Source organism: Rattus norvegicus, chromosome 5, assembly GCF_021556685.1.
Source record: "Rattus norvegicus strain SHRSP/BbbUtx chromosome 5, alternate assembly SHRSP_T2T, whole genome shotgun sequence".
Taxonomy (NCBI): domain Eukaryota; kingdom Metazoa; phylum Chordata; class Mammalia; order Rodentia; family Muridae; genus Rattus; species Rattus norvegicus.
This window is the reverse complement of record NC_141538.1, coordinates 118850001-118873237: the sequence shown is the minus strand read 5'-3', so window position 1 is coordinate 118873237 and position 23237 is coordinate 118850001. Positions and strand designations below refer to the sequence as shown.

Below are 23237 nucleotides of genomic sequence, written 5' to 3'. Positions count from 1 at the left end.
AGGAATAAACTTCACAAACTGTAATAATTTTGTTTTTACTCAGAATATTAAATGGCTTTATATGAAGGTTCTGGAAAATGAGATATTTGTAACTGGCTGACACAACCTTGATTGGTAGACACGCTGACTGGACATTTGGAGTGAACCTGTTCCAGCACACTGCAGGCCCAGAGCCTTTTGCCATGCTGTCATTTCTTCCCACATGAACCTTCCCCACTACTCCCAGGACCAATAGCCTTTAATAAGCTATCAGAAATGCCCTTAAAATACAATGCCGCCTTAAACACCTAGAAACAACAGCCAACCCTAACTTACTGACAGATTTGGGAAACTACGTTCAGCAAGGTTGTCACCAAGCACTGTATTGTGTGAGGTCCCTCGGCAGTGCATCTTTTTATTAACAGTCTGATCTCAGGGGTTTCTGTCAGTCGCATGTGCAGGCTCCTTATTCGGAGCCATTCCCATTCTGTGGAAGTGCAGGCTCCCATATATCCCTCTGCAGAATGCGTACTGGCACTGTCAGAGCCTTGAGGCTTAAATGTGCATGAAGCTGCTGCCACACACCCTGCTGTCCTATGCCTGTCCTGATGCTCTAGTGCTGTGGCACTGCAAGGACACCGTGTCCTACACCTGAACCATTTCCATGTCCCATAAACTGTCGAGAATACCAGTGTACGGAGCCAAAACACCACCAGCAGGGCATCCCGCCTCACTGGCTTCTGTCAGTAGTCTTCACCCTGTGTTTGGACCTGAGGCAGCTGCTCATTGGGACTTGGGAGATAAACTCTCATGACCCAAGGTCAGCCCGGGCCAGGTATTTTACAGCCACAGTTGAGACCAAACTTCTGTATAAGTTAGTGTCAGATTGGCCTATCAACCTCCAGGAACCAAAAATCCTCAGAAGTTTTTATATATAGGGAGCTGTTATTGTAAGGTTTTTATATATAGGGAGCTGTTATTGTAAGGTTTTTATATATGGGAGCTGTTATTGTAAGGTTTTTATATATAGGGAGCTGTTATTGTAAGGTTTTGGGTAGGCTTTGGTGATTGCCTTCCAGATATTGCTTGGAGAAATGACACAACAAGAGGAGACACAGGGCAGAAAAATAGTGAAACATGTCTACTGAAGCCTGGTGCCAGGCAGATTAGTTTTACAGAGGAGCGATGCCTGTAACGTTCCTAACTTGGCAAAGTCCTGTTTACTACCATTAAGGCTACAGTAGTAGTTGTATATGTGGAGGACATGCCGTGTAGAGGTTAGAGGACAAGTTGCTGGAGTTGCTTTTCTCCTTCCACCATGTAGGTTCCAGAGATCAAACTAAGTTGTCAGGCTTGGTAAAAAGCTTCTCTGTGCACGCCGAGCCATCTCACTGGCCTTGAGGTTTCTGTCTTAAATGAGAATCGGTAGAATCTTGTTAATTATACTGACGTGGTTAACAGTGGATAGATGATGTGTATTGTTTAAATAAATATATTTTTAAATATATAATTTTATATGTATGATTATTTTGCCTCCATGTATGTCTGTGCATCATGTGCATTCAGTGCCTATGGCCTGAAGAGGGCATCCGATCTCTAAGTACTGGAGTTACACGAGGTTGTGAGCCTCTGTGTGGATGTTGGGAGCCAAACTTGGGTCTTCTGTGGATCAGTCAGTGTTCATACCTGCTGAACCCTCTAGCCCCAGTGTGTGAATGTTTTCAGTGTCTTCCCTTTGCCTTCTAGGTAGCTATAGTCAGTGGCACAGGATCTCATCTCCTTCTGGGAGCCTGGCCTAGACAGTCAGACTAGATTTTATGTACTTGGATGTAGTCATTATCCAGCCATAATCATAAACAACAGACACATCTGTGAAAGCCCTTCCCTGGGATTGATGTGTAAACAGCTGTGGGGAGAAGAGTATTGGAAAAGGCTGAGGTGGGAATGCATGGTTCTGCCATTGTCAGCCTGCAGGGAGAACAGGAGCAAAGCACAGGGGTGTGCAGTTTAGAATTCAGATGGAAATCCCGACCTTGCAGCATTTCTTTTTGTCCTGGGAGCCTCTTTCTACTTCACCCGCTTTACTTTTTTCTTAGACTTGTTTTTGTTTTTTTCTCTGTGGGGGTCGGGTTGGGCAACTGAAATAATTTTATTGCTTACTAACACAGGTAAACTCAAATATCTTCTGTAAAAAGAGTAACTGAACTTTGTATCTTTTCCAGATCGTCGGCCCTTCGGATGGGAGTAGTTACATTATAGACTATTATGGAACCAGACTCACGAGACTCAGCGTTACTAATGAGACATTTAGAAAAACACAGTTGTATCCATGAGTGTTTGAAAGAGGAACAGTAAGTGATGCCTATCTCTCTCCCCTTAACTCTGTTTCTTGTGGCCTTGTGAGACAGGAAGAGCCTGGGAAGGTGTGAGAGCTCATGTGATCTTGTTTACCTTTGTCAGAAAGTTCGGGTCCGTGTGCGTGAGTGTCTCCAGTCCATCGAAAGTGTTCTTACACTGCTCGAGTGCCTGCAGTATTCTAGGAGGCTTTGTTTCCAGTGACTATGGTTTGCACAGGAAAAAAAAACCATGGAAATATTATATGATGGTTATGGTGAGGTGTGCTATATGTGCTTCTGTGTGAAGTGCTTTCTCTTATCCATTTCTCTGGCTATGATTGATTCTTGGTTTGGTTTTGATAAGCGTGTGTGTGTGTGTGTGTGTGTGTGTGTGTGTGTGTGTGTGTGTGTGTGTGTGTGTGTGTTTAAGAAACTAATCTTTTGACAATTTCACTTCCCATCCCCACTGATTCAGCTCCCTCCTCCAAACAGGTCTCTCTCCCATTATCCTGTCTTTTTACTTTTGTTTTGTGACACATGATGGGGCACTAATTACTGAGATAGGAGCTTAGCATCAGTGACCACACTGCTAGGGACAAGGACTCCCATCAGCCATCAACTGCTGCCAGCTTTCCTGAGAGTGGATCTGATTCCCCTATCCAAGACTCAATGTTGATGGCCTTGTTTCTTTTCTTTTTTTCAGTGCTGGGGATTGAACCCAGGGCCTAGCACATGCCATGCAAGTGCTCCACAGCCGAGCTCCATCACATCCTGTTTCTTGGTTTTAGATATCAGTAGATAGAGTGGCCCGGCATGACCTCAAACTCCAGGTCCTCGTGTTTGTGCCTACGAAGTGCTAAGATTGTGGGCCTGTACCAACATATCCAGTACTGATAGGATTTTTAATCTTCTTTCCTTCTTCCCTAAATTCAAAAGCTGGAACATCCAAACTTTTAATGCTTTTACTTACTTAATCTAAGTTAAAGATTGGGCCTACCCATGAGGTTACCGGTTTCAGCTTTTAATAGGCCTGTTGGGTAGACTGAAAGGAGTTGAAGTCTTCTGGCTGAGTATCTGCTGCCTCAAAGACTTGCTCCATTTACTGTGTTAGTCTAGTTAATCATTTCCAGTGCTGTTCAGAACTTCACAGAGGACATGGGCAGGTCGGGAAGTCCATTTCCTGGTACAGTCATTCTCTGTGTTATGAAGTGTGTAGATGGCATGTATTGTACTTCATATCAAAGCCCACCTTCAGCTGTCCAGCTGTTCTCATACAGGCTGAAGAAGGCATGTTAGAATTCCAGATCACCATCGCAGAACTCCATCTCAGAGACTTATTCTAAAGGTGTGGAAGGGAAGAGACATTGTTTTGTGTGTTTGTGATGTGTGAGTAGAATATAAAGCAGACTATTTTCCTCACGTTGCAGTTATTGAGTATATCTTATTGTTAGTGACCATCTCTGCAAAATACAAAACTGGCTATTCTGAAAGTTTCCAGATGTTTGCTGTATAGTCCAGGCCGGCCTGAAACTCACTGTGTGGCTCAGACTAGCCTCAAACTCCTCATTCTCCTGTCCCAGCTTCCTGAGGGCTGGGTAGCAGGCATAAGCCACCACGCGTGGTTCTAAATCCTTTCTCAAAGAGCACATGGTACTCTCCCATAGGACTCGAGTTCACTTCCCAGTGTCCAGCTTGGCTTCAGAGCTGCCTGTACCTCCAGCTGCAGGGTCTCCAACACCCTCTTCTGGACACCTAGAGCAGCGCATTTGCATAGGCACTCCCCTCACTACCCTGCTCCATCATCAACACATAATTAAAAATAAGACCAATCTTTAGGTAGTCCTAAATAAGATGTTTTATTTTTCTCATTTATTTTCTCTTCCTTCCCCCGACCCCCCTCGCGTGCGTGCGTGCGTGCGTGCGTGCGTGTGTGTGTGTGTGTGTGTGTGTGTGTGAGTGAATGCATGTGCTTACCATGGCATACCTGAGGAATTTTATTCTTAACTGTCATGTGCATTCTGTAGATTGAAGTCACATCATCAGGCTTATTGGCAAACACTTTTATCCACTGAGCCATCTCATGCACCTTGTGACCTTTTTTATAGCATATAAAACTACTCAAAGAGTAAGGAAACAAGTGTTGACTGGATAAAGTGTTCAGATGTCTACTATGAGCCAGGGGCTAGCTCAGAGGTGGAGCGCTGCCTAGCATGCATAAGGCCCACACTGCATCCCTACCTGCAAAGGGGAAAAGGCAGAAATGTGTCTGTGTAACTTCACGAGAGCGATTTTTAACCTCTTTTCCTTTTTTTTCCCTTTGTTGTTGTTGTTGTTTTGTTTTAGGATTTGAGCCTCCCTGATTTCAATCAAGAGCCCTGTGTGTGGAATTCCAGATTTCCTTTTCCTTTAGTATCACTTTATGGGTTCTAGATGATGTTTGACATGTGCTCAACCTTGATTTGTTGATTTAGTTAGAGTATACTATTCCTAGATTTATTTAATAGTCTTTCTTAAAATCAGTATACTATGTTTCGAGGGCTTCTGTCTCTATGAGACAGCTAGTCTATCACTTTGTTACTATTGTATTACTGTCATGTCCTTTACACGTCACTTGTCATTTTTATTTGTGAAAAATAAAAAGATAACTTATTCACATTTGACTGACTGTCATTAAGAAGACCTTTATTACTGAATAGAGCTGTCTTCCTTGTTGGGATCCTTCAAAAGCAGTTGATTCATGGTGTAAACAGGGTTCATGCTGTTTGGCCTGAAGGTCCTGTGCGCCAGGACCTTCCCACCTGAGATGCTACAGAGCTCAGTTCTGTGCTGTATCCTGGGAGCTGAATATGGCCAGGGTGTGGGACTGTGAGGCACGTGGAGACTTCTGGTCTCTCAAGTGCAACTGTGTCCTTCTGCTTGGAGAGTAACACAGCAGCTATGGAAGGCCAGGTGAGTGCTGCAGCTCACTGCAGTTACAGTGGACACTGGATGAACAAAGTGAAAACCCAACCAGATATCACTACTTGCCCTCTGAGCATAGCCAGGCAGCTGCCAGTGTAAGAGCCTGGGTGACACTGGGATCTGGAGGAAGCAGCACCTGGTTTTCTTACCTCTTTAGAGGGGCTTTAAGATGAAAATCTGTGAAATATCAGATCCTTTCAATACTGCCCCAGCCTGCTGTTAGCGGTAGACATGCCAATGTGGTGATGACTACAGGCCCATGGCTTCTTCCTTCACAGGTGTCTGACTAACTGTACAGTGTAGTATAAATGTAGTATAGTACCATTTATTTCACAACAGTCTGAGATGAAAACGTTACCTTGATTCCTGTATGGAGGTGTAGTCATTGATTTCACTGGGTGGGAAAGGAAATACTTTTCATTATTTTAAAGACAGACTCTCATAGCCCAGGCTGGCCTTTGAACTTACTGTATAACCCAGGATGACCTTGAAGTTCTAGTTCTCCTGCCTCCACCTCCCAAGTGCCATGATCATATCCACCACCATACCCAGTTTATGTGCTGCTAGGGATCACACCCACTCCTCATGTGTGGCAGACCAGTGAGCGGTCCTCCTGAGCGGCAGCCCTCGGCCCAAAGTGTCCATTCAGATTCGCTGTACTGCAGAAGAGTTGCCAATTTTATTATCAGTGCTGTTTCCATGACAAGAACACTTAATTTGTCTGGTTCTCTGTTGCATTATATACGTAATGTGCTAGCAGATCTCCTGTTAACTTTTTTATTCTGTTCAAATTTGTCAGTTTTCCCTTTTGTCGAGCATTATTTCATCATGACCGTTTATTGGTATCTATGAATTTTGTGTAATTATCTTTGTTTTAAAAGTATTGGGCAGGCTTGTGAAGCGGATTACCTCAGTCATTCTAGAAGTTGACTCGTCAGCCCTCAGGGGTAAATGGAGTGGATCCTTTGAGTCCTACAGAAACATTTAGTGCCCTGTAGTGGTAATTTACAAACACACCACCTTATCCTGAAAGGGTTAGTGCTAGTTCCAGGAGTAACTGTACTTAGACACCATATTGTAGTCCCAGCGTTTGCTTTTATCATAGAATGCCTACTCCTAGAAAATTTATAAGAGATGGAAATTACTTTTTCCTCCCACAGTGCTGGAGGCTTGGTACTAGAATATTGAGGTGCTGATGTCTGAGGAGGACCTTCTTACTGGGTTATGACATGGCAGGGAAAGAGCAAACCCATGAAGTCAAAGCCCTTCCTCTTCCTAAAAATCCACTAATCCTGTTGTGGGGGTCCCACCCTCCTGTAATCACTGGCTTTCCCACCTGTGCCCCAGATCCTGAATAATGACTCAGAGGCTTATTTATTTTTGAATAAATGCCAACCAAGCCATAATCCTTGGCTCATTTCTGACTAGCTCATAAATTGTAAAACTTGTTTAAACTGTTCTATGGCTACCTTTCCTCAGTGGCTTGTATCAGACTTCCTCAGAGTCAGGGTGAATCTTTGCCTCTGACTATCTCCCAGTCTGTTCCAGTCTGTCTACCAGAAGTCCCTCCTGCTGCTCTCTGCCTTTGGCTAAATAGGCCATCACATTTTTATTGAGAGGTGATTCTCCCACAGGGTACTCAGGATATTATCCCTACACCCTCTCAATTTCTGATCCCTACCATAGCTCAAAGTCTCTACCCATATACTACAATCAGTGAGTTTGGGGAACAAATTAAAGTGATAGCACCACATAGGTAAACTATAGACCTTTTTAGGGGTGTCACAAAAGAGTTGGAGATCTGCAGCCAGCATTTCACTGGTCCACAAAGACACAAAGAAATGTAAATTTGTGAGTATAGTTTGTTTTACATAGCAAACTGTCTTCCTCCTTCCTCCTTCCCTCCCTCCCTGTGTTGGGTATCCATTAGGTGCATGCTAAGTAAGCTATGAGCTACATCTTTATATCTCCCCTTCATTTTAATGTAAATGCATAAGAGAATGTCAGATCATATTTGTTAGGCATCCTGAGAACTAGAATCTATTGTGTTTTTTTAAGGAATTTTTTCTTTATTATGTATGCTGAAGGCCATGTTCATGCAAGTACACAGTGCACTTCGAGCATTCTTCCGACAACCACTGCCGACCTCCACTTCACTCCCATTAGTTTCCCTTCATTCCTCTAGACCAGTGGTCCTCAACCTTGCTAATGCTGTGAGCCTTTAATACAGTTCCTCATGCTGTGCTGACCCCCAGCCATGACTGCTGTTTCCATTGCTACTTCCTAACTGTAATTTTGCTACTGTTATGAATAGTAATGTAAATATCTGTCTTCTGATACTATTACACAACCCCTGTGAAAGAGTCCTTCGACCTGCTACCCCCAAAGGGGTCAGACCAGAGGTTGAGAACTGCTGCTCTAGACAGTGTCTCATCTACTCTCATGTCATCTGTATTTAGGGAGAAATGTGAGATCTGGTTTTCCTGAGATTTAGTCTTTCATCAGTTTTCCTGTAAATGACACAACCTCATTCTTCAAATCTAACTGTATTTGTGTGTCGTGTGTGTGTCCTGTGTCCCTGTGGGTGTGTGCACACTGCATTTGTGTACAGGACAGAGTAATAAGTTGCTGTGTATCGTGTGTGTGTCCTGTGTCCTTGTGGGTGTATGCACACTGCATTTGTGTACAGGACAGAGTAATAAGTTGCTGTGCATTCTGTTCTGTTCTCTACCTTTTTGCCCTGAGTTGGGATCTCTCACTGAGCCGGAAGCTCACTGCTTTGTCTAGGACTAGCCAATGAGCCTTCAGACATGCCTATGTCCAGTGTTGGGGTTGTGGGCACTCATGCCTATGTCCAGCCTTTTGTGTGTGTGCTGGAGGATCCAGTGCAGGTCCTCATGCCCTCAGAGGAGTCACTCTTACCCACTGAGTCATCTCCCTAGCCTCTCCTTCATGGTGGAAAGATTCCACATCTTCCTTATCTTCTCTGTTTACACATAGGCTGGTACCCAGCTTAGCTGTTGACAAAGGAAAATGGGTGTGCACTTTGTGATTTGTTGAGTTGAATTATTGGGGTAATCCTTGGAAGTGGTACAGCTGAGCCATTTAGCAAGTCTTTTAAATTTGTGGGGGAATCTCTACATTGATTTTCACAGCAGACTTATATTCCAACAGTGGATAAAGGCTCTTTTCAGTCCACATCCTCATGAGCATTAGTTATTTGTGTTTTGTTTTGTTTTTTGAATTCAGAACATTTAATTTATGACCAGTTGAAATCCTCAAGATGAATTGGATGCTGCAGCAGCTGCCCTCTTGGATTTAGGCATTATTCTTTCACGGGATCCATGTCTGAACCTGCAGTAGACAATCCGACCAGTGCCAGTAGTGTTCTGTCTCTAAGCCTCAGCACTCCAGTTACACCTTCTCTTGCACTTGGCAGGGTGGCCACATTTGCCACTGGTCACCTTTCTGAAGGAGGTAGGCCTTAGAGCCATAGCAGAGGCTTAATGTATCCGTCTTACTGTGATGCTTCCAAAGAATGACCTTCCTTTTGCCATCTTGCTTTTACTACCAAAGCCAAAGAGCTTTAAGCCAAAGAGCGTTATTTGTTTTCATAATGGCTGTGAAGACATCTAATAGAAAGAAGCTGGCCGGGGAGAACTGCGTTCTGGAAATCCAGGCCTCCCTCCCTGAGACAGGGCATGGACGGGGACCCACGAGGGTGCACCACATCCCTTCTTGCTCCGCTTGTGTACCAGCAGCCTCTGTGCTCTTTCCTGTTTGCAAAACTGACAAGTCTCAGGCAGACCTTTTGGGAAAACACCAAAAAACACAAAGAAAATACAAGGTGTTACTGCTAGAACTGGGCATGCTCTTTTAACAGCTTCACTGTGGAAAGACTTCTCTGTCTCATATTTGTTTAAAAATTGTATTTTACATTATTTATATAAATAAAGACTACATATAAGTAAATAAAATTATATATGTATATATTGTTTATTTATCTTGCGTGTGTGTGTGTGTGTGTGTGTTCTGTGTATGCCATCGCCTACATGTGGACACGGGAGGACAACTTGCAGGAACTACTTCCCTCCCAGGATGAAACTCAGACTGTTAGGCTTGGAAACAAATGCCTTTAACCACTCACAGAACCATCTAGCCATCCCTCAATAAATATTCTTAAAAAAATTTTTTGAGACAGTGTCTTACTATTTAGTCCTAGCTTTGAGGTAGATAGATCAGCCCTTAACCTCTCAGTGATTTGTCTACCTGCCTTTGCTTCCTGGGTGCTTGGATTAAAAGCATGTGCCACCGCGATTGGCTACAAAATTAATAGCTGTGAACCATTCTATGTCTAAGCCAAATTTATGTCATCCTTTATCACTTATCCTAGCAATATTGATCAGTTAGGACTACATTTGGAATCTACCCACAGTTGCTGAGCTTGCAGGACAAACACTTTGTCTGATACAGAGTCATTAAGCCCAGTTTTTGTTTTGCTGTTTTGTTTAATATTCACCTGTGGTGTCAGGTAAGAAGGGGTAATGGAGAAATGAAGTCTAGTAACCCAAGCCCAAGTTTAAACAGAATCATGGTAAGTTCCCAGTTTCCTTGGTGCAGATGAAGTGCATATACTGGTTTTGGTTGCTATTCCTTAACATCTCAGCCTGAGGAACTGGAGCAAAGCTTTGAAACCCAACACTTCGAGAAAAGTGAAAGCGGTAAACATTTGGAGGGATGTAACAATGACATGTACGATGTCAGAGGGTTGCCTGTTACCAAATTGCTCTCCAAATACTGTAGTGGGAGAGGTGATTGATTATAAGAGGGCTCTTATTGTAGGCTTAGATTTTTCAAAACCTACTTTTAATAAGGGTTCCCAGACACCTCGACTGACACCCCACTTCTAGCCCACTGTCCAAATATAGGGAAGAAAAGATAGTAACTAGAACAAGGGGATGTGAACCTGTTAGGAAAAGTTCTATGGGGAAATTCCAATCTCCGTTTGTCAGAATACCATCAGTCCAATTCAGTAGTGTCAGCATACCAAATATGAATCAGCACCGGTGGCGTGATCCAGCAGAAACAGCCAGGCCAGAGACAGGCCAACAGGAGTGACCAGAACCAGCTGGGACCCCAGGAGTTCTCTGCCTTGCCTTTCTCAACAAAGTGAAGATCAAAAGAAGCATTGCAAGGCTAGCAACACAAGCGCCCCATCACTGTCCATCCAGTCCTATTTATACTCTCTCTCCAAACGTCACGTGTCCTTCCAGGGGTCTTGCCTCAGTAAAACATCACGTGAGTATGCATCACATGACACAGCCAGAAACTTCCACTTCATCTCATTCATACAGCTATCTTTTTGTTTTCCTGGTGAGAGGAAAGGAGGGGCAAATAGGTTTGAGAAAATGAAGGAAATTACTGATTAGAGAGGAATAAATGTGGGTGAAGAGAACAAACACATGCTCATAATCCCAGGATCCAGGAAGCTGAGGTCGCAGGAACAAAGAATTGAGGCCAGCTTTGGATACAAACTGAGTCACGGCCACCCTGGGGTGAGTAGTAAGAACCCCTGGCACACGAGCCAGTAGTGCCCATGCCAGGCAAGTTCCCTTACCACTGAGCTACCCTCTGAAGCCTTAGGTCTGAGCTGCACTTAGTGGCAAATGAGGTTTGGAACAACACACTGGTAGCTAAGCTTAGTATAATAAGAATTACTCACTCCTGCCTTGAAGCCTCATGTTGATTCTTCCCAAATACACCAGTTTTCTTAAAACTGAGTTATGTCTAACAGACAACTTTACATTTCTGGAAAATATTTTTTAGGAAGAAACCCTTGTAAAATAATAAGATGTTCCAATCTTAAAATTTCAAATGTTAACTTCTAAAAGTTGTTCCCCTTTTTGAGGGGAGGCAGAGGGGGTGTGCATCTGGGGGAGAGAGGAGGTGTTGGGAGAGAGTGGGGGAAGGGGAAGGAGGGGAAACTACCATCAAGATGTAATTTTGAGTGAAGAATTTAAAAAGAAGTTGTTCTCCACATGCAAACCATTGTGTTCATCGTGCGTCTTAAACGACTTAATTCTGTTCTGTTCTGTGCTTTGTGGTGATGGTTATTTTTGTTTTGAGACATAAATGCCAAAATGTTTCATGGATACAACACGAGGTTAAAAGGTTATTGCCAACTCCCAAATGCTTACTCTTTATCATCTGTAGCACTTTGATGACCCAACAAGGTGGCCACATTAGATTTGGGAATCGTTTTTGTATGGCAATGGGAAGGATAGTCAGTAGGCTCGACTGTTTGGCTGGGCTTACTTTGCTATGAAGCCAAATGAAGTTATCAATATCTGTAGGTGCTAGGATTACAGGTCAGTCATTTGACTTGACTTACAATGAAAATGCTTTCTTTTCACACATATATTTGACACAGTGGAATATGGGCAAAGTAGAGTGAGCAGCCCACACATGTTTTATCCTGGTCTTCTCGCCTCTTTTCTCCAGATACATTCACCATACTTTTTGCCATGACATTGAAATAGTAGATCCACTTTAAGGAAATGCGATCAGAGTTGGCATCCTGGTGGCAAAAGGAAAAGGCAGCCTTTGGAATCAAATGAGCTTGAGTTTGCTCCCTGTCTGTTAGTTATTTGGTAACCCATTGCATGTGTTAGTTACATGTGACCACTGTGAGGCCCTCTGACTTCATGTGGATAGAGCTCGTGACACCAGTCGGGTCGTATCGAGTGGCTGTATGATGCTGTAACAATTGTCACTCTTGAACACAGTTCAAAGGGATGGAATAGACCCAGGAGTTGAAGTCCACCTAGAATGATCCAGTTTCCGTACACCTTCATTACAGTGTGTAAAGCAATGAACCAATAAGTCATGTGGGCCCGCCTGAGTCTCTCTGGAAGGGAAGTCACATGCCTTCTTTAGCCGTGTTTACCTAACTTTTCCTTATCTCCATTTCCTTATCTTCATAATTGTCCTTATCTGCAGCTACTGGGTGCAATAAAAACCAAAAATGTCTCTTTTTCTCAAGAATCAGTTTTAGTGGCATCTCACCCCTGCGAGAGTCCTTGGGTGCAGGGAGGCCGCCGCTTGCAGCCCTCGGTGCTGCTTTAAATCCGGAGCCCCTAGAGATTTTTATCTCGTCAATTTGTAAGTGTTGCAGTGAGGCAGCAGTGGACTCACTGCCTAAATTACCTTTTATTGCAAGCAGTGTCTGCTCATACAGCACACTGTTGCTTTTAACTTGTCAATGTTATCAGACCGTGCCAAACGTGCAGAGATTAAAACTTGAAAAATGATTGAGGTTAGAGCTATTTGGGCTGCATATGACCAAGAAAAATGTTTTACCAGAACCCTCCAGAAAATGTGGGTTTTGGAGCCTTTAATCACATGAGCTAATATTCCGTGTAAGAGGGCGTGATGAAGAAGGCTCGTCTCTGATTTTTCAGAAGGTTCAAACTTTGAATAACGGTATGATTATGAAAACGCTTTCATAGAAAATCCAACTAGAGCCTGAAGGAAGGTGGCATAGCTTCTCTATTCAGTCTGCGATTGAGAAATCTCGGAATGTGAGATGTGACAGAAATTTAACCTAATACTGTATCACCTCTTTTTAGAGGTTTCAGAAAGATTTATCGTTTATTAATTCTCATATGTTGACCTATTATGCACATCTATGCTCTTACCCCTCAATAATATATTCTCTGTCCTGTAGAGACAGAGATGAAATCAAATGAGAATGTGTCACGTTCCTGATACTCCTCCAGAGGCCATCTGTCATGCTTCGTACGCCAGTGGGCTCCTCCTTCCAGGCACTGTGCTTGCTTCCTCTGCTTGAGGCCCCCTTTCCCAGGCTTACGGGGCCTGTGCCCACACATGCGCAGGTCTCCACCTCAGTGCCTGATGGCTCTCTAATGTCTTGTCCCTGCTCTCATCACTGAGTGTCTACTGCTTTGTTCCTCATCACAGCACATACTGTCATCTGGCATCATAGCTGGCTTTTAAAATTTATTTTTCTGTCTCCCACAGTATACTGTTGGCTTGACGGGGCCAGAATTTTGCCCTGGACACTGCAGAATATTCCACCCTTAGGACGATGCTTTGAACATAACTGTTCAAGAGATAATTTTTAAGTGAGTGGGAACTCCAAAATTAGTTAATGGGAGTGGATTCATGGGTTAATAAAACATTGTATTTATAGCACATTTTTTTTCTTCAGTCACCTACTGATACAGCTTTGGGCCTATGAACTACAATAGCCAGAATGACAAGATAGCCCCAAAGGTGCAGGAGTGACACATATTCTGGCCATAACCAGCAGCTGTCTAATTGGACTATACAGCCTATTCAATAGAGGGAATTCATGCCTGATCCTGTACCGAGGCCAAGAACCCATGGCTGGCGAGGACGTAGGATGTACGGTGGAACCTACTGCTTCCACTTTCCTAAACCAGGGTGATTTCTTTGGTTCTTTTTTTTTTTTTTTTTTTTTTTTCGGAGCTGGGGACCGAACCCAGGGCCTTGCGCTTCCTAGGCAAGTGCTCTACCACTGCGCTAAATCCCCAGCCCCACTAGGGTGATTTCAAACCGTGGTCTCCGTGCTCACCCTTAGCACAGGTTAAGCATAGCTCTCACTCCCGTCAAAGGTTTTCTTTGCAGCAGCTGGAGATGACTACAAACAGCCAAAACTGATCACAGTACCAATAGCAACTGAGCATGGGGCGCCCTACCCCAACTCCTCCAATCTACAACACAACCCCTACACCCACAGATCAAGGAACATCGTAGAAGAAGGGACAGAAAGATCGCAAAAGCCAAGCGACCAGGATATCTTGTTGTGAGACTGTGTCTTATAAACGTGGCTTGGAAGAGGCACCCATGCAGTCTTAGCAATACGGCTCTGCCTAAAGAAGACCTCAATACAGACAACGCCAACTAACACGCCACTGTAGATGTGGGAAATGTCACAAGGATCCACCCCTGTAGGAAGAGGGGCAGGCAATTATGACTGCTCAGAGAGGAAGAATCAGTGCTCCTCAGGGATGAGACCTCTAATTTGTTATCCAATACCAAGTGGCCAGCCCCAAACACATATACATAGGAGTAACCCTAAATGGACTTAGTAGGCTGTATTTATATGTTTGTTATGTTATATATATAGTTAATGATATATATATATATATATATATATATATATATATATATATATATATATATATATATATCAAGCACACAAAGAAAACGAGGCTTTGAGTTTTAGAGGGAATGGGAATATAGGAGGAGTTGGAGGAAAAGGAGGGGGAAATTTCTGTAAATACAGTACACATATATGAAATTTTTAAAAATGCGCAGGGTCAAAGATGGAAATCAACATATGAAGCAAACAGAAGCCACAACAATCAGGTGTTGATGCTCTCCTATGTGATTAAAAAGAGACTTAAAACCAAAACAAGGCAGCAGGGATCAGGAGGGGAACTGCAGGGTACGAGGAGCAAGTCTCTGAGAGCAGAACTATTTTGAGAGGCTTCAAGATGGCAGATGACGCTCAGGTGCCAACTGCCAGAGGCAAACCTCCGGGTTCTCTCTATTGACAACTTGTAATACAAGCCCAGCTTTGCCTGATGCTGTCACTCAGCACCTTCCACAGCAGCCCTTCCGGTTTCCCACAGAGCTCTGCCGAGCCTTCTTGCCTTAGTGGAAATGAGCTCCTCCGCAGAGAGCGGCTGAGATAATTGTGGGTGTGAAAGGAAGCAACAGATTGTGAATCTCACGGTCAAAGTGACTGAGTCTGCCTTTTAGCAATTGCTTGATTGTTCTGGATGTTTAATTTCTGCTTTTGTAAAAATGAGACTAATAATACCCACTTAGTGGCGGTATTTGTGAAGATTAAATAAAATAAATGGGAAGATGCCCTTCAGGATGAAACAGATGCTCTGTCAGTGCTACCTTTCCCATAGAATAATTAAGTATTTTATCTTCTTATTTTTCTTCCCCTGACTTCTCCCAGGCAGGCCTTGATTACTCTTTTCTTTCTGTTTCCATGTTTGCAACAACTGTTCCTTTTTCCGTCCAGTTTTAGGTTGAGAGGGAGTGACCACAAGCCGGCAGTCCACAACCCAAGGGTGTGTCAGAATCCAGCATCACCCCAAGTGGTCCCCCTTCCTAGTCTTCTGTTCCTCATTTGATGGGTCATAGACTAGTTCCCATCTGTGTGTATTCTCTGCATTATTAATTAATAGTCTCGGGCTATCGAGTATTTCAGGCCAGAGCTGTCTTAGAGGCTTATACCATGTTCTATGTCTCTCAGCAGCAGCGGTGGGAGATAGCACAATGGACTCACTGCTTCCTTTGTCAATTGCTAACTCTGTGAACTCGATCAAGCTGTGTCGCTCCTCACATTTTGGATTCTGTGGCTATAACTGCAGCACAGTAAGATCTAGTTTGAGGATCAAAATAAATAGGACACGCCTGGGAAGTGTCTTGTACCGCGCATTCCCCTAAGTCAGAGGTTCTCAACCCGGGTGTTACAACTGATTCTATCTGTCTGTCTGTCTGTCTGTCTATCTATCTATCTATCTATCTATCTATCTATCTATCTATCTATCTATCTTTTTTGGTGTTTTGAGATAGGGTTTCACATAGGATTGGCTGTCCAGGCAAATGGCCCTTTCACAGGGGCTGCATATCAGATGTTTACACTATGGTTTATAACAGAAGCAAAATTACAATTATGAACGTAGCAATGACATAATTTTATGGTTGGGAGTCTGCAGGACATGAGGAACTATATTAAAGGGTCTCAGCATTAGAGACCCTTTGGTTGTTGAGAGCTGAAAACCCTGCCCTAAGTGTTTAGTGAGTATTTGATTATTTCTTATCGGCAGTGCGCTGCTATATGGCCTACTGTTGGGGTAATTGTATTCACTTCCGAATGCGGCTGTAACACTCCACCACAAACTTCCTTGGGTTAACACAACACAAGTTTATTATTATACAGGTCAAATATCTGGCTGAGTTTCACCGACATAAAATGAACTGCCTTCAGAGCTCTGTGTTTCTGAGGATTCTAAGGGAGCATTTCTAGTTTCTAGGGGCTGCCTGCATTGCTCGGCTTGTAGCTCTTCATCACTGCAAAGTCTTTGTTGCTCCTTCTCCGTCTTTGACACTGACCCCTTCACCCCTTTCATTTACGAGAACCCTTTATTACCTTTGGAGCTTCCTAAATAATCCCCATGTGAGAATTCTGTCTGTCTGTCTGTCTGTCTGTCTGTCTGTCTGTCTGTCTGTCTGTCTGTCTCTCTCTCTCTCTCTCTCTCTCTATCTACCTATCTATCTATCTATCTATCTTTTTTGGTGTTTTGAGATAGGGTTTCACATAGGATTGACTGTCCAGAAGCTCACTCCATAGATCAGGTTGGCCTTGAACTCATAGAGATCTGCTTGCCTCTGCCTCCCAAGTACTAGGATTAAAGGCATGTACCACCATCACCTACGAGGATTCTTTTAAAAATGAATTTTTTCATGCAATTTATTCAGATCATGGTTTTTCCTCCCTTCCTCCTCCCCTATATGACTTTCCCATCAATCCAAATTGATACTTTCTTCCTCCCTCTTAGAAAACAAATAGGCAAACAATCTAGAATAAAACAAAACAAACAGAAATAAACAAGAGAAAAACCATGAGAAATATACAGGTACGTTCACGCATACTCACACGCACATACCATCTATAAAACCACAAAACCGTAATGTATAAACAAAAGACCAATAAGACAAAACACCACCACCATGAACAACAACAACAAAATGCTCAAATAAAATATTATGAGACGAAAAAATTCTCAAAAAATACCACCGAGTTTATTTCGCGCTGGCCACCTACTACTTCTGGTGCAGTTTGTATACTCAGGGAAACTCTGCTGGAGAGTGAATGAGTGAGTGAGATAGCTTCTGGGTTAGGGATAGGGGTTCATACCCATTTCTCCTCCCAGCACTGGGATCTAACCTGGCTCAGACATGTACTGGCCCTGTGCATGCTGCCACTGTCTCTGTGAGTTCACATATGCGTCACTCTTGTGTCTGGAGGGGCTTCCAGGTGTCTTCCATTCTCTTTGGATCTTAGAACCTTCCTACCCCTCTTCCACATAGCTCCCTGGCTCTGAGGGGAGGGTTTGATAAAGACATCCCATTTAGGATTGAGTATTCCAAGCTCTCTCACTCTCTGCACAATGTCCGGTTGTGGGTCTCTGTATTAGTTCCTATCTCCTATAGGAAGAAGCTTCATTGATGATGGCTGAGTATATCAGTATAGCAGAATGTCACTAGGAGTCATTTAGCAGGACAGTAGTGTTTGGTTTTCCCGTAGGCCCTTGGCCTATCTAGTCTTAGATTCCTGGGTATACAAGCAGTGTTGGTCATGGATTCCATCTCATGGAGTGGGCCTTAGATTCAGTTAGATAGATGCTAGTTACTTCCACAGCATCTGCTCCACTATGGTACCAGCATCTCACATAGACAGGTCGCCATTGTAGACTGGGGTTAGTATCTGGGTTGGTCTTTACCTTTCTCTGGTAGAGCACAGAGCACCTTCTAGTATCATGGACACGAGTCAGGAAGTGTTTTAGTCACTGTCCCATTGCTGTGAAGAGACACCATGACCAAGACAGAAGAAAGGGTTTATTTGGGGGCTTCTTTACAGTTTCTGAGGTTTAGTCAGTTATCACCACCGCAGGCAGCATGGCCACATGCATAGTGCTGGAGCAGTAACTGAGAGCTATATCCTTATCTACAGGCTAATGGTGAAAATCAAAGACACTGGGCTGGCAAGTGGGCTCTTAGAAACCTCAAAGCCCACTCACAGTGACACAGCAAGGCCATAGCTCTGTATCCTTCTAATCCTTTCAAATAGTGCCACTCTCTAGTGACAAATATATGAACCCATGGGGGCCATTCTTATTCAACCATCACTGGAGGGGTGAAGTCTCTACTTGGGCACCAGCACAGATGTCAGGATTCTTACTCAGCTTCTAGGTCACTCCTACTATATTAAGCAATGTAATCAAAGGTTCTGAGAATCTGCATCTGAACATTTTTTGGGATCATTTATTCTGCCTGCTATACCAACATTGCAAAACTCATGGGGCTGGGGAGATGGCTCAGTGGGTAAAGCATTTGCTTTGTAAGCCTGATGATTCGAGTTTGAATGCCTGGAACCCATAAGGCAGGGTTCGGTAGCATTTCCCAATATACCTTTAACTGGTAGACGGGGGAGGAACATGGGAGAATCCCTGGAAGGTCACTGTGCTGCTTTTCTGTTTGTTTGTTTTCTTTTTTGTCTGTTTGTTTTTGTCATATTGACACAAGCTAGAGTCATCTCGAAATAGGAAACCTCAGGAGAGAAAATGCTTCTGTTACATTGGCTTACAGGTGAGCCTATGGGACATTTTCTTGATTAATGATTGTTCTGGAAGAGCTCAGCCTGCTATAGGTGATGCTACTCCCAGCGGGTGATCCTGAAAACAAAGTGAGTAAACCAGGCTACTGTCTTGAGCTCTTGCTCTGCCTTTTTTTTTTTTTTTTAAATAACAGACTGTGATTACAGTGTGTAAGCCAAATAAACTCCTCCCCAGTTGCTTTTGGTCATGGTGTTTACTCCCACAATAGAAAGTAAACCATGACACTAATGTAGTCCAGCTAGCCAGGCATACAGAGCCAAGAACAATAAGAGAGACTCTGTCCCAAACAAGGTGAAGACCAATACTTGAGTCTAATCTCCACATGAAATCAGAACACCTGTACACAAAAACATACAAAGACAGACACACAGAGACACAGACAGACAGACACACACACACACACACATACACACTCACACACTCACATTATGGTCAAACACAAACAAAGCCCTCACTCATCTATTGAACTATTCCTACTTACCCATTTTCTGCCAGTTCTTGCTTTTATTTTTATTTATTTATTTTTGTTTGTTTTGTTTTTTGTTTTTTATTTTTGTTTTTTAAAGATTTATTTATTTCATGTATGTGTGTAGATTGTCACTGTCGTATGACACAGTGGGCATCAAATCCTATTACAGATGGTTGTGAGCCACCATGTGGTTGCTGGGAATTGAACTCAGGACCTCCGGAAGAGCAGTCAGTGCTCTTAACTGCTGAGCCATCCATCTCTCCAGCCCTTTTGTTTTGAAGAAAGAGTTTCTCTGTGTAGCCCTGACTACTCTGGGACTCACTCAGTAGACCAGACCAGCCTTGAACTCAGAGATCCACGTGCCTTTAACTCCTGAATATTGGGATTTAATGCATGCATCTGACCTTGCTTTTATTTGAAACACAAACTATCTGACCAGGGCATGACGTTAACAGGCTACGAGGAAGCTGAAGCAGGAGGAATACAAAGTGAAGGCTGATCTGGGCAACCTGTTGACGTCTTGTCTCAAAATAAAATAAAAAAGGCAAGGGGCAGGGGAAATGACTCAGTGGTTAAGAGCAATGGCTGTTTTCCCAGAAGAACCGAGTTCAGTTCTTGGCTCAGGACCATCTGGAATCTCAGCTCTAGGGAACTGACGCCTCTTACCTCTAAGGGCATGCAGGCAGGCCCATGGTGCACACATACACAGGCAGGCAAAACACCCTATACACACAATAATAGAATTACATTTAAAATAAAATTTGATTCAAGAGGCAAGATCTATAAGTACGCATGTGAAGCCCTGGGCTTAGTCTCTAATACTGAAAAATAATATTTGACTTTTGTGTTATCTTTCCAGCTAATAAAAATAATCTGTGGGTAGTGGATCAATTTTATAATAGTCCTTCCAGAACGTGAAGGGGAGATGATAAAAACTCACAGTGAACCGTTACCCCAATTTTAGTGACCCTTTGAATGATAGAGAAAAGCAACATTTAGGGAAGGTCAACAAACCAGAAACAGTGTCCCAGGTGTTCATGGGACATGCCCAGTAATTTTTCTGAGCCTTATATTTCCTAATTAATATTCTCCCTGACTCCCTGGGGCCCAAACATCTTTTCTCTTCCACACTTCTTCTCTTATGGGACTATCAAGAAGTAAGTTAATATACTGAGGGAGGAAAGGGACTGTGAAGGTCCCCTCCCTTCTAGTACTGTACGACATGACACTCAGTTTTCATCATGTCTGGATTTGTTTGTTCTTTGTCTACTTTAGTTCATAAAGGGCTTTTACACCTGAACCAGTCTTCTTTATTTCCAGTTTTTTTTTTGTTTTCTTTTGGTTTGGTTTGGTTTTGAGACAAGGCCTCTCCATGTAGCCCTGGTTGTCTTGGAACCCACTACATAGAGCAGGCTGGGCTCAAACTCATAGACGTCTGCATTCCTTCGTATGGGACTAAAGACCTGTGCCTTCACTTCCGGCTGAGTAGGCTTCAAGATGCAGGAAGAGTGTGGTAGCTGCCCTCTTACCTATCCACTGTTCATAAGGTGGGATCTCTGTGAGTCACCTGGTTTCGTTTTTGTTTGTTTGTTTTTTTTTTAAAGATTTATTTATTTATTATAGAAGAGTACACTGTAGCTGTCTTCAGACACACTAGAAGAGGGCATCAGATTCCATTACAGATGGTTGTGAGCCACCATGTGGTTGCTGGGATTTGAACTCAGGACCTCTGGAAGAGCAGTCAGTGCTCTTAACCGCTGAGCCATCTCCCCAGCCCGAGTCACCTGGTTTGTAGAGCACATACAGCTCATTCTCTGAAGATTCCAGGGATACCCAACAAATATTCACTGGCGGCCTACTGTGGGAAAGGTAGGTACAGCTGTGAGGAAGTAAGGAAGGGATTGACACCTCTTGAGCTTGGCGTGTGTGCACGTTCCGTGACCCTTTGTTCTTGCTCGATGTACCTATGAAGTCTAAGTCCTTATACTCAGAGGCTTTAAATATGGAAGATGGGTTCATCTGTGCCAGCCCTAACTGTGCCTTAAAGAATCCAAGGCTGAGCTCAAGTGTAATGGGGATGATTTGGATCCCATCGAGATCAATTTCCTCTCAGCGATCATGGAGACAGTGGTGGCAGGTACACCATATAAACTTCCATCTCTTTAGACTTTCCTGAGTGCCATCTACGTCCTGAAGCATGTGCACACGAATGCAGCAGAAGGCCGTATGTGGCTAACATGATGAGCAAACCCACCATGCCAAAACAAGATAAAGAAACTACTTCAGGAGAGCCATGCAATACATCAAAGAATGGCAGCTGCATACATTGTGTTCAGGTTGGATCCAAAAGCTGAGCCGCTGAGTGTTTTTGAAAAGTGATTTATTACAGTTTGTAAGTGCTGTGAGAGGAGCTGGGGGAGTCAGGTTCAGAAAGAGGCCCAGGGATTGGAACTAACAACAGTCTCTACCCTTGAAATGCTAGCTATCCTGGTCAGTGAGTGGAAACTGGCAAGGGGATTCTGGGAGGCCATGAGTGTCCAGCTTCTACTGAAGGAAACTACTGGAGAAGGGCATGGAAGGTTCCATGTCTGTGCCTGGTCCGTGGGGCCAGCTGTTGAGATGAGCTGATGTGGGAACACAGGAGGGCAGGGGTCAGCGGGAACCTGTTTGCAGTTCTATCTACTTCGATCAGCCTGAGTGGATCAAGACTTTAATCCCCCAGAACTCACTCTGGTGAGTTTTTCTTTGGGTCAGTGTGAATGCAGGAAAGATCCGAGAAAGTGCAGTCCTTGTTTAGTCAAGGTAGCAGAGTTCAAAACCATCGCCTTCAAAAGCACGGGACATTTGCATAGAAGGATGAGTAAACATGGGCTGTTTAATACGGGCGGTGAGCAAAGGCTTGGAGGTAGGGATTAGCGTTTATGAAATTAGTGTTTATGAAAATGTGAGTAGATCAGCCTCGGGGCAGGGAAGGGTTCGTGCGGGGAGACAGTGGAAGATGAGGTTGGAAACAAAGGCTGGGGTCATTATTTAATTAAGTTATTCAACCATTGCTTATTGAATGTATAATTCTTTCAGGTTCCGTCCTTGGTGCCAGGGGATATTGATGCAAGAACCACATTTTGCAAAGCTAAATATTTTTCACAGAGTTTTGGTTTATCTGATGGGAAGTAGTTGATGCTCTCATTTAGAACAGCTGGTCAGCTGAGTTTGCGCATTAATTCCATGGACATTTAAATTTCTCTTCTGGGTGAGCTTCCCCAGGCACCCAACCATGCTCTTCTCAGACCATCGAACACGGCTGCATCCCATGCAATTGGCCGGAGTGGAAGTACTGAGTCACTCCTACCAGTTTTCTAGACCCGCTTGTACGCACATTTTACCATATACTATGGGATCCTCGTTTCAAACTCAAAGTCCTTTATTAGTCACTTAAGTGCACCACAGAAAATGTAGATTCAATTGTCTAAGGCCCAAATGCTTGCTGAAACAAATCTTACTTCAGTGTTCGGTAAAAAACACTGATGCATAATTCATCGTTGTTTATCTAGGGTAATATGTGAGCCCCCTGCTAGTAAATGGTCATGCCGCTTAGCACTGTGTCTAATGCATTGCATAAACATTCCCGTTTAACCCTTGCAAAGCCTCAGAAGGCTTCATTGTTTGGGTAAAGGGAAGCAAGGCTTTGCAAGACTAAGTACTTTTCTCCCAGGATAATAAAACTAATAAGAAACCAAACAATGGTTCTCTCCTTTAACCAGTCCACGGTATTCTTCTCTGTGGTTTGGTAACAGGTGACTTAGAGACTCCTACAGATGGTTCCGAAGAATATTTGATAGGGAGGGAAGGTGTCAGAAAGAGAGCACCGAGTATTGCTAGATACAGCCAGCAGTAAGACATCTGTGCAAAGAAATCTGCAGTGAGCAAAGGGAACCTCTGAGGTCTCTGGGCTGCAATCCAAGGGTGCCAGCTGGCATATGGGCACTTTCTCTAGATTCCACGATGCAGCACCTGCGAGGCAAGCCC

The 23237-nt window shown here is 43.6% G+C and overlaps 1 protein-coding gene across 2 annotated transcripts in view; it reads left to right on the top strand.

Annotated features, from left to right (window-relative positions):
• The window catches only part of Tm2d1 (TM2 domain containing 1), a 30130-nt gene extending 25155 nt beyond the window's left edge, over positions 1-4975 (top strand). Inside the window, exons 6-7 of one of the 2 annotated variants that reach the window (NM_001108670.2) lie at positions 2202-2330; positions 4659-4975. In NM_001108670.2, coding sequence (NP_001102140.1) covers positions 2202-2312 — 111 coding nt within the window. In that variant the 3' untranslated portion in view covers positions 2313-2330; positions 4659-4975. The remainder of the gene's footprint in view (positions 1-2201; positions 2331-4658) is intronic. The other variant, XM_087549785.1, reaches the window with a different exon arrangement.
• The last annotated feature ends 18262 nt before the right edge of the window (positions 4976-23237 follow it).